The sequence below is a fragment of the Atractosteus spatula genome, chromosome 7, assembly GCF_055471065.1.
Source record: "Atractosteus spatula isolate fAtrSpa1 chromosome 7, fAtrSpa1.hap1, whole genome shotgun sequence".
Taxonomy (NCBI): domain Eukaryota; kingdom Metazoa; phylum Chordata; class Actinopteri; order Semionotiformes; family Lepisosteidae; genus Atractosteus; species Atractosteus spatula.
In genome coordinates, this window is record NC_142712.1 from 26,849,712 (window position 1) to 26,864,393 (window position 14,682).

Here is a 14,682-nt window from a genome sequence, read left to right on the forward strand (position 1 = left end):
ATCTACAGCTTACCCTTTTTTGAAAAATTCTAGAATTGCTGTCACATTTCAGTTACATAACCACCTCATGACAAATAAGCTTTTCGAACCCCTCCAATCTGGCGTCTGTCAACTTCACAGCACAGAAACTGCCCTGATCAATAATGACTTTCTAATAGCTTCTGATTCTGGTTCTCTTTCTATACTCATCCTTCTTGATCTCAGTGCTGCTTTTGACGCTGTTGACCATGACATCTTACTTTCTCGTCTTGAGACTATGTTTGGAGTTTCTGACACTGCTCTCAAATGGTTCAATTCTTACCCACTGATCGCTGTCACTTTGTCCCTCTTAATGAGTATAGGTCTGAAATTTCTCTTGTTAAGTCTGATGTTCCTCAGGGCTCAATACTGGGCCCCTTGCTCTTCAGCATTTACATGTTTCCACTTGGCCAGCTTTTAAGATTACATGGCCAAACATACCAAACCTGACACTGATGTGGCTGTCTCTATTCTATCTAATTGCATCTCTGACATAAAAACTTGGATGACTCAAAATTTCCTTCATCTTAACTGTGACAAGACTGAAGTCATGCTTATTGGCACCCCCCCATCAACTTCGTAAAGCCAATCCTTTAACCCTAGCTGTAGATGATTCTGTACTTGAGCTTCAGTTTAAATTGAAAAACCTTGGGGTGATATTCTATTCTGGCTTAACATTCAACCCACATGTGCAGCATATTGTCAAAACATCTTTTTTTCACCTCAGAAATATCGCTAGACTACGCCCTATGCTATCACTAACTGTGGCTGTAACTGTGGAATTGACTACTGTAATGCTTCACTCGCTGGGGTATCTAAATCTACTTTGAACAAACTGCAGTAAGTCCAAAATTCAGCAGCCAGAATCCTGACCTGGTCTAGTGCAAATGATCACATTACTCCTATCCTGGAGTCCTTGCACTGGCGTCTGGTCAAATTCCATATGGACTTTAAAATCCTCATGCTCACCTACAGATGCAGCCATTCAAAGTGCGCGGTACAAACCCCTACCACGGGCAAATCATTACGTCATAGCACGTCATACCGCGGTATGTGATTGGCTGGCCAAAATGACTGACAGGGGCACTCGTGGTACGTTGGTCGGTCGTGGAAAGATTTAATCATTTAATGTCTTTACTGTGCACGTTTTAATCCACTTAGTATTGAATATTTATATGGAATTTTACCACTAGGGAAATTTTAGTAGCTGAGCATAAAAAGAATAGGAGCATAACGCATCTGAAGGTCATAAACGATATTAATTTAGGAACATAAACATATTATGTAAACTGTATATTGCTGGTCTTGGTATTTAAAAGAAAAAATACAAACCAGTATTCCATTTCTCCCTAAACATTTTAAGCATCAAAGTCCTACATGTGGTTATTTCTGAAACATTTTTACGTGCTCCTTGCTCCTTCTGACCATGTTACTGTACGTTTATACAGTATACAGTACTTCATGTACTGTAACACAAACAGTAGTATATACACATACAGTATCTATTGATATGTGTACAGCTGTTTCACCACTTGTCACGTGACCATGTTAGTGGCGTGATGATTTAAGTACTTGACTTATAAGCGAGAGGTCGTCTGTTCAAATCCAGCTAGCACCACAAGTTTTCTTTTAACAAACATTTCTTTGAAAAACTAAAATAGCAATATTATGGACAATTAGTTGACTTTTTTATATTTCTAAATATCACAACATGTTCGAATCTAAGTCATTTTTAATAACAATGATTAGTCACCGTCTTTCACTCTGAATCGCTCCAGTAGCAGGAACCTCTATCGTGTGGATCCCTTTAGATCTCCCTTCAGATTTAAAAGGTTATTAATAATATCTTCAGTGCCGCACCTTCCCAGTTTAGCTGATCTTTTGCTGCCTATGCATTCTTACACAGCTCCCTAGGTAAATTATCATACTTGACTGAGAAAGCTTTAGAGAACTTAACATTTTTATTATCAACAAATTGTAAATACAACATTGACATTGGCATTATTAATTTTTCACTTGAGTGTACGGAGGGGTGTCAGCTGTCAATGAGAGCAGACCCCCCCTCTTAGGCTGGGCAAATGATTTTTAAAATTTTAAATAAAGAAATAAAAAATTAGATATAATGATATAAACATTTACTGCAATACAATACTGCAACGTTTTGGCTGTGAATTCTTCTTCACGTGTGAGGGTCTTCAGCTCAAAATGAAATGCTTGGAGTTTGTAATGTAGGGTGCTCTGGACAGGTTAAACTTTAATGCAGGAAAAATGTATTTCCCAGAAGCTACAATATACTGATTCTTATGGAAGCCCATTTCTACCAGGGAGTAAAAAAAAACACACACACTTTTTCATTGACAAAAAGTAACGCCACACTCTTTTGTTTACAGCACCACATCTCTTCCCGTTAAAAGGAGGAGACACTTTACACTTTAACTCTTCAGTTCACAGAGAAATTTCACCAGAGCCTCTTCTCTTCTTGTGTCTAATTTTTAGTTTAGCAAGATTCAAGCAGGATTTCAGATGAAAGGCAGTGACCTCAATCAAGCCCAAATCATAGTTGAACCCGTTCAGAGCCCACATTACATTTTAGCGTTTCATTTTGAGCTGAAGACCCTCATACCTGAAGAAGACTTCACAGCCGAAAAACTGCTTTTTCTCTCTTCTCTTTTAAGCATGTGTACGATGCTGTAATACAGCTTAAAATAATTAAAAGTCTAAACAGTATCAACTTGAATTCTTTTCTCTATTAATATAACTATCAAGTGGTATTAAATAAATACAGCTTTATACAAAAAAGTCACATTTAATATCACTCGATATTAATATATTTACAGAGATAAGCTCTCTATTAAAGCTCAGATCAAAGATCAAGCACAGATCAAACAGCAAGATCTCACACACTGGGACTGATCTGTGATCAGTCTGCTGGCTGTGCTGAAAAAAAACGGTTGAACAACTCTCAAGCATACTGTAGTTTTTGTTAACACAAGTTTATCAGTGAAAAGACCACGGGCATTTTTCCTCCCCCCTACATTCCCAGAGCAGAATTTATGATTAACACAATTTATTACAGTTACATACAATTAAGATTTGTATCTGTAGTAACTGCTAACAGAATGGCAATTATAATTGCAGTTCTACTGCTTATCGCCTAATATTGTGATTATTATACATGTGTGTTGTGTGATGTGGTTTTTGGGGTTACAATAAATTTAACAAACATTTTTGTTTATTCGTGGAATGGTTTACATATTACATATTGTTAAATCACATTGTTAGGCTATATACTGCATTGAGGAAAAAAAATCATACACAGGACTTTTTTCTCCCAATCGGGGTTTTTTAACCAGTGCTTTCTTGTCTCCCGATGTGCCACACATGCGAACTATTATCAACAGATACAGTATACTGAAACAGTAGCGTACACAGGTCAATGAACTGTAGTGTGATCGTATACTGTATAAATGCATTGTGTGTACAGTATGATACTGTATGGTTTTAAAGACACTACAATATAATATGTGAAATATATTTCATAATCAAAATGTACTTGTTACACATACTCAACAAGCCACATTATAATAATAAACTTTTTTATATATCAAATGGAGTAATTTTGCTTTTGTAAATAAAAACGATATTAATTTAAAATTTTAAATTCTATAATAATAATAATAATAATTGCTTACACTTATATAACTCAAAGCGCTTTACAGGTAATGGGGAATCCCCTCCACCACCACCAATGTGCAGCATCCATCTGGATGATGCGTCGGCAGCCACAGTGCGCCAGAATGCTCACCACACACCAGCTATCAGTGGGGAGGAGAGCAGTATAATGAAGCCAATTCATAGAGGGGGATTATTTAGGAGGCCATGATTGGTAAGGGCCAATGGGAAATTTGGCCAGGACGCCAGGGTTACACCCCTTGTCTTTTCGAGAAACACCCTGGAATTTTTTTAATGACCACAGAGAGTCAGGACCTCGGTTTTACATCTCATCTGAAGGACGGCGCCATTTACAGTATAGTGTCCCTGTCACTATACTGGGGCATTAGGACCCACATGGACCGCAGGGTGAGCGCCCCCTGCTGGCCCCACTAACACCTCTTCCAGCAGCAACCTTAGTTTTTCCCAGGAGGTCTCCCATCCATGTACTGACCAGGCTCACACCTGCTTAACTTCAGTGGGTTACCAGCTGTGAGTTGCAGAGTGATATGGCTGCTATACACAGTTTAAACTTAATAAAAGTCTAAACAGTTATACAACTTAAATTCTATAATTGGAAAAAGATTGTCCTTCAGCATTGACTGGGATTCGAAACCAGGCAACATCAGGCGACAACCCAAATGCTACCACACACCACGTTAGGCATTCACTGCTCCACCTGGTGGCTTTACAAAGTGCAGTCCAAAAAAAGATTTAAAAAAAATCAGGGTTATGGTGAGTAAGAAATGCTGTAATAAATTTCATTGCCTGCAACACCTTTCTTAAAGCCATTAGAAAATGGAAAAAGAAAAATTCTAAAACCATCTCAAGAATAGGTCCTACAATTAATTCCTTTATTAAAATTGAGACACTACATTCTGAAGCATTTTAAAACTTCTCAAGCTTTTAACAAAATAGAAATACAGTTTTATTTATAAACAGCTTTCAAGAAACTCAAAGTACTGTACAGTAGCACACATATAAAACACAGTAGATGCAAAGAGAGAAAAGAACAGCTACTTAGTGAAAACGAGTAAAACGTACACATTAAATTACAGATATAAACTTAAAAGAAAAGTCTTGAAAAGGAAAGAATATCAACATTTATATGATTTACAGATTCACTAATGGACTTTTGGCAGTGAGCTTCACAGATGTGGCTCTGCACTCAAAAAGGCTCTGTCGTCTTATTGTGTTAACTATTGAACATTACTTGTATTAAAGCATTACTTGTTAGTAGAGCAAGGCAGGGTTTAGTATACCTTAGTAAACCTGTTGATGACCTGGCCCATTGGAGTCGTGTCAAAGAACTGAAGAGGCAGGTGTAGAATGCTGTTCAGCATCTGAAAGTGCAGTTTACGAGATGCTGTCAGTGTCCCTCTGGTCAGAACATAGGCTCCAGAGCAAACCAGCAGGGCTAGAGAAAAAGAACCAAAGCAATCGGGGCATCAACCACACTGTGCACAGAAAGGGTTACAATATTTTATAAAAAAATTATGCTTGACGTACAAACCATTGGGATACATGGGTTTGGGGGTACGAAGGGAACAACACAGAAATGAGCTACTGTATGTGTTGCAAAGTAAAGAAGAGATGTGGGTAGAAAACTGTTGATGCTCGGTACACTGCATATTTCTTTCTCTTCGTGTTCTCGCCTCGCAGGGTGTCTGTGTTGTTCTCAAGGAGCTCCGCTCAACACCTATTTCATTCCTGCCAGGAAGTCCAACTAAAATACATAGCAGCTGCTTTGTGTGTAGGATGTATTGGTACTGCTGTGTTAAAAGCTGTAGAAAGATGAGTAAACGAGTGGGTGATCTGGTTAGATTGAGGCAGCACAGCAATCGTCTCCCACTCCTGAGTATACTTCTTGCTGATGTTCAGTCATTGGACAATAAGCTGGATGAACTGAGAGCAAGGACATCAAGAACTGCAATGTGCTGGTGTTTACCGAAACTTGGCTTGACCCGTCTATTCCGGACTCTGCTATCCTCCCGGGAGGATTTTCTATTCACTATCAGGAGAGAACTATGGATTTGGGTAAGAGCAGAGGCAGCGGGGTATGCTTCATGGTAAACAACTCCTGGTGCACAGACGTGGAGATTATTTCAGCATCATGCTCTCCGCACCTTGAACACCTGACAATAAAATGTCTCCCTTTCTATCTACTGAGGGAGTTTGCATCGGTAGTTCTCACAGAAGTGTATATTCTGCAACAGGCAAATATAACAAGGGCACTGGATGAAATTATAGATGCAGCCATTCAAAAATGCACAGTAAAACACCATACTGCGCAAACTTATCTTTAGAATAGCGTGGAATACCATAGTATGTGATTGGCTGGTCAAAATGAACGAAAAGTGGCAGATGTGGTGCATTGGATGTTAGTGAAACGATTGCTTCATTTAATTTCTTTACTGTGTATGTTTAAATCTGCGTAATATTGAATATTTATGTGGAATTTTACAACTAAAGGTAAATTTTGGTAGCTGAGCATAAAAATAAGAGGAGCATAACATCTCTGAACATCATAAACAATATTAATTTAGGAATATAAATATATTATCAAACTGTATATGGCTAGTAGTGGTAGTTTAAATAAAAAATACACAACAGTATTCCACTTTCTTCATAAACATTTCAAGCATCAAAGTCTTTCATTTGGTTACTTACTGTGGTTATTTTGGAAAAGTTTTTACATGTTCCTTCTGACTATATTAAGTATATGTATTAAGTATAATGACTTTCTCTGCAAGCTAGTTGAAGAAGTAAGTAGGCGATTCAAAGCTCGAAGCCCAGCAGCAACAACAATAATAAATACAGTATGTATTCTCCTGTAACGGTACAAAATAGGCAAATATAGAATACATAACGTGGTTATGTATCAGGAATGTTTGCAAAAGTTGTAATAATTGTACAGTATATGCTTTTGGGAACACATTCATTTTCGAGCAGGTAATTGCTCACTTCTGCTGCCGTAGAGTGTTTTGGAATCTACACAATGAAAATGTCTCTGGAATAGGCTCCCGCTCCCTGACAGACAAAAGTGTGTGAACTGTGCTTAACACAAACTCTGCTTAACAGAGTAAGCGAGGTGTAAAATGACTTTTTGTTCAATTAAATAAAGCTACAGTACAGATTTTAAATTCTTCAAGCAATAATTTGCTGTTTGGCAAAATCAGCTGCGGGGGGATCACAAAATTAAAAGTTACAAAATAAAGTCACATAACAATAGTGCAATAAAAATGGAATAAAATGAAAATAAACTCAATATAAATAGAACTGCTATATGTCCAGCTTGTACATTACGTCCAATGCATTATGTCCAAGTAGTGCACTATGCCATATACAATGAAAACTTTATGTCCAAGTAACCTGACTATTTAATAGAGCAATATAAAAATGCTGGGATCTTCACAATAAAAGAGCTCTGTAGGACAAGAAACAAAAGCGATAAACTTTTTTAAGGCTGAAACTAAAATTCATTTTTAAAAATTAAGGCAAATAAAAATTTGGGATGTTAAAGTTTTAGAGATGTAAATAAATGTGAAAATACAAAAATGCACATGAGCAAAAAGTTTTAGAATTGGAGCAGGTGTTACCTTGAAATAACCAAACAGAAAAAAGCCATGATCAGAGAGTGCAGAAGAGGGATGCAGGAACACTTGCAAAAACAAAAATCACAGAAAGGTGTTACAAAAGAACGTGAACCTGAAACAGATTTGGCAGAGAGTTAGGGGCTTAAATAACCAGGTGCATTTCTGGTAGGGAGACTATCAAGGTTTGGTAGGATAGAGAGTCAGAAAATTAGCACACATGAAAACAGAGCAATTCAGTAAGAGAGACCTTATATGAATTAATAGCAAACATGGTTTCATGGAAGGCTTCTCAAACAGTTGGGTATTCAGGTAGATTGCTAGGAGAAAGCATTTGTTAAATATATTTTGTTAAAGCAAGTCATTTTTTTGCAACACATAAAATACATTTTTCCAAGAAAGTAATTTAGCCTTTGTCACTAATGGAACTTCTAAAGATATAAATATAGAAATCTAATGATTTTTTATTCAATGCTGGTAGCAGGATGGACTAAGGACTCAGCATCTGTCAGGTTGAGCTCAGTGTATATTTTATCACAGAGTTGGTTCAAGATGTTAACAGTGAAAACTGGTATTTATAAATCACCCATTTCAAGGAGATTTTCAGAATAATTATAAATCAAGCAGGATAGGGAAAACACAGAAAATAGGTAGTTAGATTGATCAGATCCAGAGAAGTGGAAAGGCTGACTCCCTAAATTATAAAATAATTTAACCTCAGTGAGATCCTGTCATCTCATAGTGTGTTTCTATCACTGTGTATACAGTATTTACACAGTGCCTTTAGTTCCATCCATTTTCTAATCTCTTTATCCTTTACAGAGTAGCTGGAGTCTATCCCAGCAAGAAATGGATGCAAGGCAGAATATACCCTGGACATACAGATGCAGCCATTCAAAGTGCGCGGTACAGACACCGCGGTACAGATACCGCAGGTATGATGACACGGGATACCGCGGTGCGTGATTGGTTGACCGACAGGGGCACTCGTGGTCCGTTGGTCTGTCGTAGAAAGACTTACTGTAAACGTCTTTACTGTGCCCGTTGTAGATATTGAATTTTACCACTGAAGGGAAATCTTAGTAGCTGAGCATAAAAAGAATAGGAGCATACTGTAACGCGTGTGAAGGCCATAAACGATATTAATTTTGGAACGTAAACATACAGTATATAGCTGGTCTTGGTACTTTAAAGAAAAAAATACACACCGGTATTCCATTTCTCCCTAAACATTGTAAGCTTCGAAGTCTTTAACTAACGTGATACCGGAGTCAACAAGCATACTTTTAGAATTTGATTAAAAGGGAATATAATATGGAATCGCGTATCTAAAGAATTTAATAATGGTATGATTATATCCGTGTACTGCGGCAGGGCTGTGTAGGGCTGTTTCGCCTGCCTGATCATGCGAGCTCTCTTGTAGCCTACTGGTTTAGGTGCGTGACTACCAACTGGCAGGTTGTGTGTTCGAATCCAGCTGGTGCTGAACTTTTATTTTAACAAACATTTCTTCGAAAAAATAGGTAAGCGATATTATGGACAATCAGTTGACTTTTATATTTCAAAATATCGCAACATGATCGATATTTGCGATAATTTGAACATATCTTCCCTTCTGACAGCAGTTCCTGCTTCTATTGTGTGTGTGTGTGCAACAGTAAATTTTTATAGAGAAATGGAGGCTGGACAGTATGCGTTACAATATAAACATTTATATTGATTTAAATCGTGTTCTGATTTAAATCGCAAACGCGTGTTTAATTATGTGTTTTTAATCATAATCAGGCTAATGCATTTCTACATTTTCTGTATGAACCAGCTTAGAGGTTCATAAGAAAGACAGCTTGTGTTTAAATTGAGTGTAAGGTAATTTATGCTTCTAAAGTCATGGTCAGTATTATTGTACTGTGCTGTACTGTGTCACATTATTTTATAGCGTTTTTATTGCGTTATTAAATCCGGTGGCGCTGTGTTAGTTTCCTGACTCACATTATTTAAACTACCACATTGATCATTCATCTCTAAATAAACTTTATTTTATATAGCTTTTTAAGCGATTAGGTAATTAGATTGCTCATAAACCTAATCGCTTTTTCTACATAAACACAGCGTGATTGCTCTCTGAAAATGCTTTTCCTTTATTTTTAAAGTAGGCTCAGATTTCAACTATAGATCGTATTATTATAAACTTTCTTGGAAAAATGTATTTTATGTAAACCATGTTTGCTATTAATTCATTTAGGGCTAAAATACGTTCATTGTCTTCCAATCGAGTCGAGTTGACATTGGAAGCCTGCCACACCCGGACTGTTAAACCAACGCATTAGCACGTCAAAGCCCATTGAGCCAGTATTGGCTTTAGTATCCCCCCCTTCTCCCCTCAATTCAATTCAATTCAAGGTGTTTTATTTGCATGACAGATGGGTACAAGCAGTGTTGGGTATGTATATTGTAACGCTTACGGCAGACAGGCACTGTGTAAGAGCCGGCGCACCAGAGCAGCGCACCGAGGGAGCGTCTGCATTTCTAACTTAGTTTTTAAAATTAGTCAAGCAATATGAAGCATCTCCTTTTACTTAGTGCCTGAGCATAAAAAGAATAGGAGCATACTGCAACGCGTGTGAAGGCCATAAACGATATTAATTTTGGAACATAAACATACAGTATATGGCTGGTCTTGGTACTTTAAAGAAAAAAATACACACCAGTATTCCATTTCTCCCTAAACATTTTAAGCATCGAAGTCTTTAACTAACACGATACCGGAGTCAACAAGCATACTTTTAGAATTTGATTAAAAGGGAATATAATATGGAATCGCGTATCTCAAGAAATTAATAACGATATAATTATATTCATGTTGCAAAAGAACTGCAATGGACATAAAAACTCCCTTGCTTTTAACAGAGCGTTCCATAATTTCTAACTACGAAAATGCCAGGTGAAAGGATTTGTAAACATATTTTGTTAAAGCAAGTCAGTTTTTTCCACAACACATAAAATACATTTTTCCAAGAAAGTTTAGCCTTTGTCACTAATGAAACCACTAAATAAAGACATAAATATAGAAATCTTAAGATTTGTTCTATTTAATGTTGGTAGCAGGATGAACTGTCAGAGTGTATATTTTGTCGCAGAGTTGCTGCAAGATGTTAACAGTGAAAAAGGTATTTAGAAATGAGTTATTTCAAGATGAAAATTTTCAGAATAATTGCAAATCTAGCAGGATAGAGAAAGCACAGAAAACTGGCAGTTAGATTGATCAGATTAGTATGAAAAGTCATTTAGCAAAGGGAATTAGAAGAGTGACAAACTAGTATACTTTAGATCTTTTTTTCTGAACCAGGGACAATCTGATCATGTTTCTCTATAACAATAATAAAAAACTTTATTTGATATATCACCATTAAAGGTGGCATCTCAAAGCAATACAGTAGATGTAAAAACAGATAAAAGGACCACAGATTACAAAGTAAATGCATATAAGAAAGACAAGCAGTTAGAGGTGCTACCAAAATTAGAAAATGAAGCAGATACAGACACTAAGTCTTCTGAAAAGAAAGGTTCTGAGGTTAGATTTAAACTGGCCTTGGTGTGTGTGTGTTTGTGTCTGTCTGTCCTGTGATGGACTGGCGCTATGTCCAGGGTGTATTCTGCCTTGTGTCCGTCGCTTACTGGGATAGGCTCCAAATCCTCTGTACTGGATAAAGAGATTAGAAATGGATGGAAGTAAAGGCACTGTGTGGATAGAACTATACACAGTGTTAGAAACCCACTATGAAATGGCAGCATCTCACTGAGAATAAAACATTTTATACTGCTGGCTTAAGGAAACAGCCTTTCCACCTCTCTTGCACATCAGTATCCATACCTAGTTATTTAAACAAATTGCCTCTAACTATAAACATCTTAATATGCTGGCTCTGTGGATCCGCATCAGCTATGTTTGCCCATTCCTTCAATTCATGTGCATCCAACACACAGTTCAACGCTAGCAACTACACAAAATCTAAAATATGAGCTCTACTTGCCACTTACAGTACCAACAGTACCAGTTAACTTTAGTAGTGACATTTTCATGGATCTTTTTAACAATAAAATTTACAACATCAGACTTCAGACACAATTAAACAGGCCTCAAAAAAGCCTGGTACAAACATTTTCAGCATGGAATAAACCGTTACTTTAATGGTATAAACCTTAAATGGATTCATATTCTCAATAAGATTTGGTGCTCAGTAACATGACTTAGAAAATGACAGAAGACATACGTATCATGCTTATCCTTCTATTTTTCATAATCGTAAACTCCTTAAGGCAGTTACATTTTCTCTGTTCTGACCTGGAGTTACAGAGAAATTTAAATTCTAATAAGAGATTTGTAATGAGGAAAGTCATACCAATCACTCATACAGTACCAGGATTTGCAATTACAATACAAATACTTTCTTTCTGTATGTGTTTATTTTGCAGTTTGAGTCTATGGCATTCCTTTGGGGGTCTATACTCCAAGGCATGACCTTTTTATGTATAAACATCAGTATTTACTGCTATTAATTACTGTACGATTTATAGTTGAAATCTGAGCCTAGATATAAAGTTAGATATAAAGTTAAAATCTCGACAAAGCAATGTAGGAAATACAGAGAAAATAAATCCTTTCTGACATCTAAAATCAGTTTCGATCAAGGTCTCTAAAACGAACAAGAAAAAGAAGATTTTCGGAGGGCAATTACGCTGTGTTTATATAGAATAAGTGATTTATGAGCAATCTAATTTCTTGTTCGTTGAAAACAGTGAAATGTCAGCTGTAAAAGATCGCACCAGAAACAGCACTCTCTCTGCCTGTCATAGACGTTCAGGAAAGGCTGAATGAAGTCATGTCAAGTACAATAATTCGGAGATCAATAATAACAGTTGTAGGACAGTATATAAGGAGGATAAGGATTTTGAAGTTGACTCGAAATCTGATAGGTAACCAGTGCAAGGACTTGAAAACAGGTGTAATGCATCCCTGATAGGATTCTTGCTGTCATATTCTGAACATATTGAAGATTGCTCAGTGTGGATTTAATTTCCCCAGTGAACAGGATGTGCATTTATTAATTCTAGAAAAAAACTAGATTTCTCTAGTTCTTAGTTTCTCTAGTTCCCTTTAAAATAAACTATTATTCCACAATGCAGAGTATTACATGGCCAGTATTTACACATGATATTTGTGATTTAAAGAAATTAACACAAGCAGCTTTTGGAGATTTAAGTGTTGGCTGAGTTATTGCAGGATAAAAGACTAGAGATGTTGGCAAGAAGAAGATAATTTGGGGAAAGCTGAGGAATACACTTATAACAAGAACACTTCCTAATGGGGTTAGGCATACTTTTGATGAAGATGATGAAGTTAACAGACTATATGTTTACATAGATACTGAAATAAGGATTGTATTTTAGATTATGTGTAGTTGCTGGCATTGAACTGTGTGTTGGATGCACATGAATTGAAGGAATGGGCAAACATAGCTGATGCGGATCCACAGAGCCAGCATATTAAGATGTTTATAATTAGAGGCAAGTTGTTTAAATAACTAGGTATGGATACTGATGTGCAAGAGAGGTGGAAAGGCTGTTTCCTTAAGCCAGCAGTATAAAATATTTTATTCTCAGTGAGATGCTGCCATTTCATAGTGGGTTTCTAACACTGTGTATAGTTCCATCCACACAGTGCCTTTACTTCCATTTCTAATCTCTTTATCCAGTACAGAGGATTTGGAGCCTATCCCAGTAAGCAACGGACACAAGGCAGAATACACCCTGGACATAGCGCCAGTCCATCACAGGACAGACAGACACAAACACACACACACCAGGGCCAGTTTTCCCATAAACCAATTAACTTACCAGTATGTTTTGGAGTGCGAGAGGGAGTCATATCACACATATGGAGAAAAACCATGTAACCCAGAGAGAACATGTAAACCCCACACACACAGGATGGCAGGAATTGAACCTAGGACCCCAGTGCTGCAAGATAGCAATGCTAACCACTTTGCCACCATTATAAATGGATGGATATCTTAGTTATCTTTCTAGTTCACAGGTTTGCATGCATAATTTAATTTTGAAAGCCACTGAGACATCAGGTACTACTGTTGTATTTATGAAAAAGAAACAAAACAAAAAACATACTAACAACTGTGCCATCCTACTCCTTAGCTAATACATTTTATTATTCATAAACAGTTAACATTGTTAGCAAAATATTTTGAATTATATTTAACCCTATTTTTTCTTTAGTTTTGTATTTAACTTATTATATGATAGTCAGACTTAATGTATATTTGAACAATGAAAATATATTTTTACAAGATTTTACATTAAGCACTTAAAATTAATATGGTTAATAATAGTAAACTGTAACATGCTGTAACAAGATCGGTTAAACTGTGAAGAAAATGCTTTCAGAGAAAATGTTTCAGGTGTGAAGAACATAGATCTCCAATGCAATTTCAACCAAACCTGTTCCCACACACCCTGCCCCCACTACCATTAGAATATACACAAAGCACTCAAATCTTTCGAGCTAATGATCAGGTGACCCGAGAGAGAGCGAGAGAAACACCAAGGGGTGCGGAACCAGGGAACTATTTACATGGAAAACGGGCGATCTCCCCAGACTGTCCGCCCGTTTCACTGTTACCTGGATACCTCTTTATTTAGAACTCACAAACACTGATTTTTAGTTTAGAAGGATTCAAGTAGGGTTTTAGATGAAAGGCAGCGACCTTAATCAAGCCCAAATCACAATTGAACCCATTCAGAGCCTACATTACATTTTAGCGTTTCATTCTGAGCAGAAGACCCTCACACCTGAAGAAGGGGGAGGTGTTTTTCGCTGGAAATCTCGCCTGCTTCTACTTTACAACCGGAGTGCTGGCTGTGACGAATTAAACCGGTATTACAGGTTTCAATCACAGACCATGTGACATGGGAGTCAGGAAACTAACAGCACAGTCCCAGTGCTTAAGTACTGCTCACGTATATGTTTCTAGGTTTATATTATGCATTTCATACGGTCAAATTACTTTTGAGCAACTAATAAGAAGCGCGAAACGGTATGCGTTTTACTTTCGTTTCGTGCTTCTTATTAGTTGCTCAAAAGTAATTTGACCGTATGAAATGCATAATATAAACCTAGAAACATATACGTGAGCAGTACTTAAGCACTGTAGTATCGGTGTTAAGACATACCTCTCAAATACTGTAAATCAAGTTAAAAATATCTCAAGACAGATTCTGGTCATAATGAAACCATGTTTCGTGTATGTTTTCTTTAAAGTACCGAGACCAGCCATATACTGTATGT

General features: G+C 36.9%; 1 protein-coding gene across 3 annotated transcripts in view; it reads right to left on the reverse strand.

The window, feature by feature from the left end:
• The window catches only part of LOC148830748 (ATP-binding cassette sub-family C member 1-like), a 291,300-nt gene that overhangs the window by 117,195 nt on the left and 159,423 nt on the right, over nt 1–14,682 (reverse strand). For all 3 annotated transcript variants that reach the window (XM_088921193.1, XM_088921196.1, XM_088921194.1), the window contains exon 19: nt 4,992–5,146. In XM_088921193.1, coding sequence (XP_088777319.1) covers nt 4,992–5,146 — 155 coding nt within the window. The remainder of the gene's footprint in view (nt 1–4,991; nt 5,147–14,682) is intronic.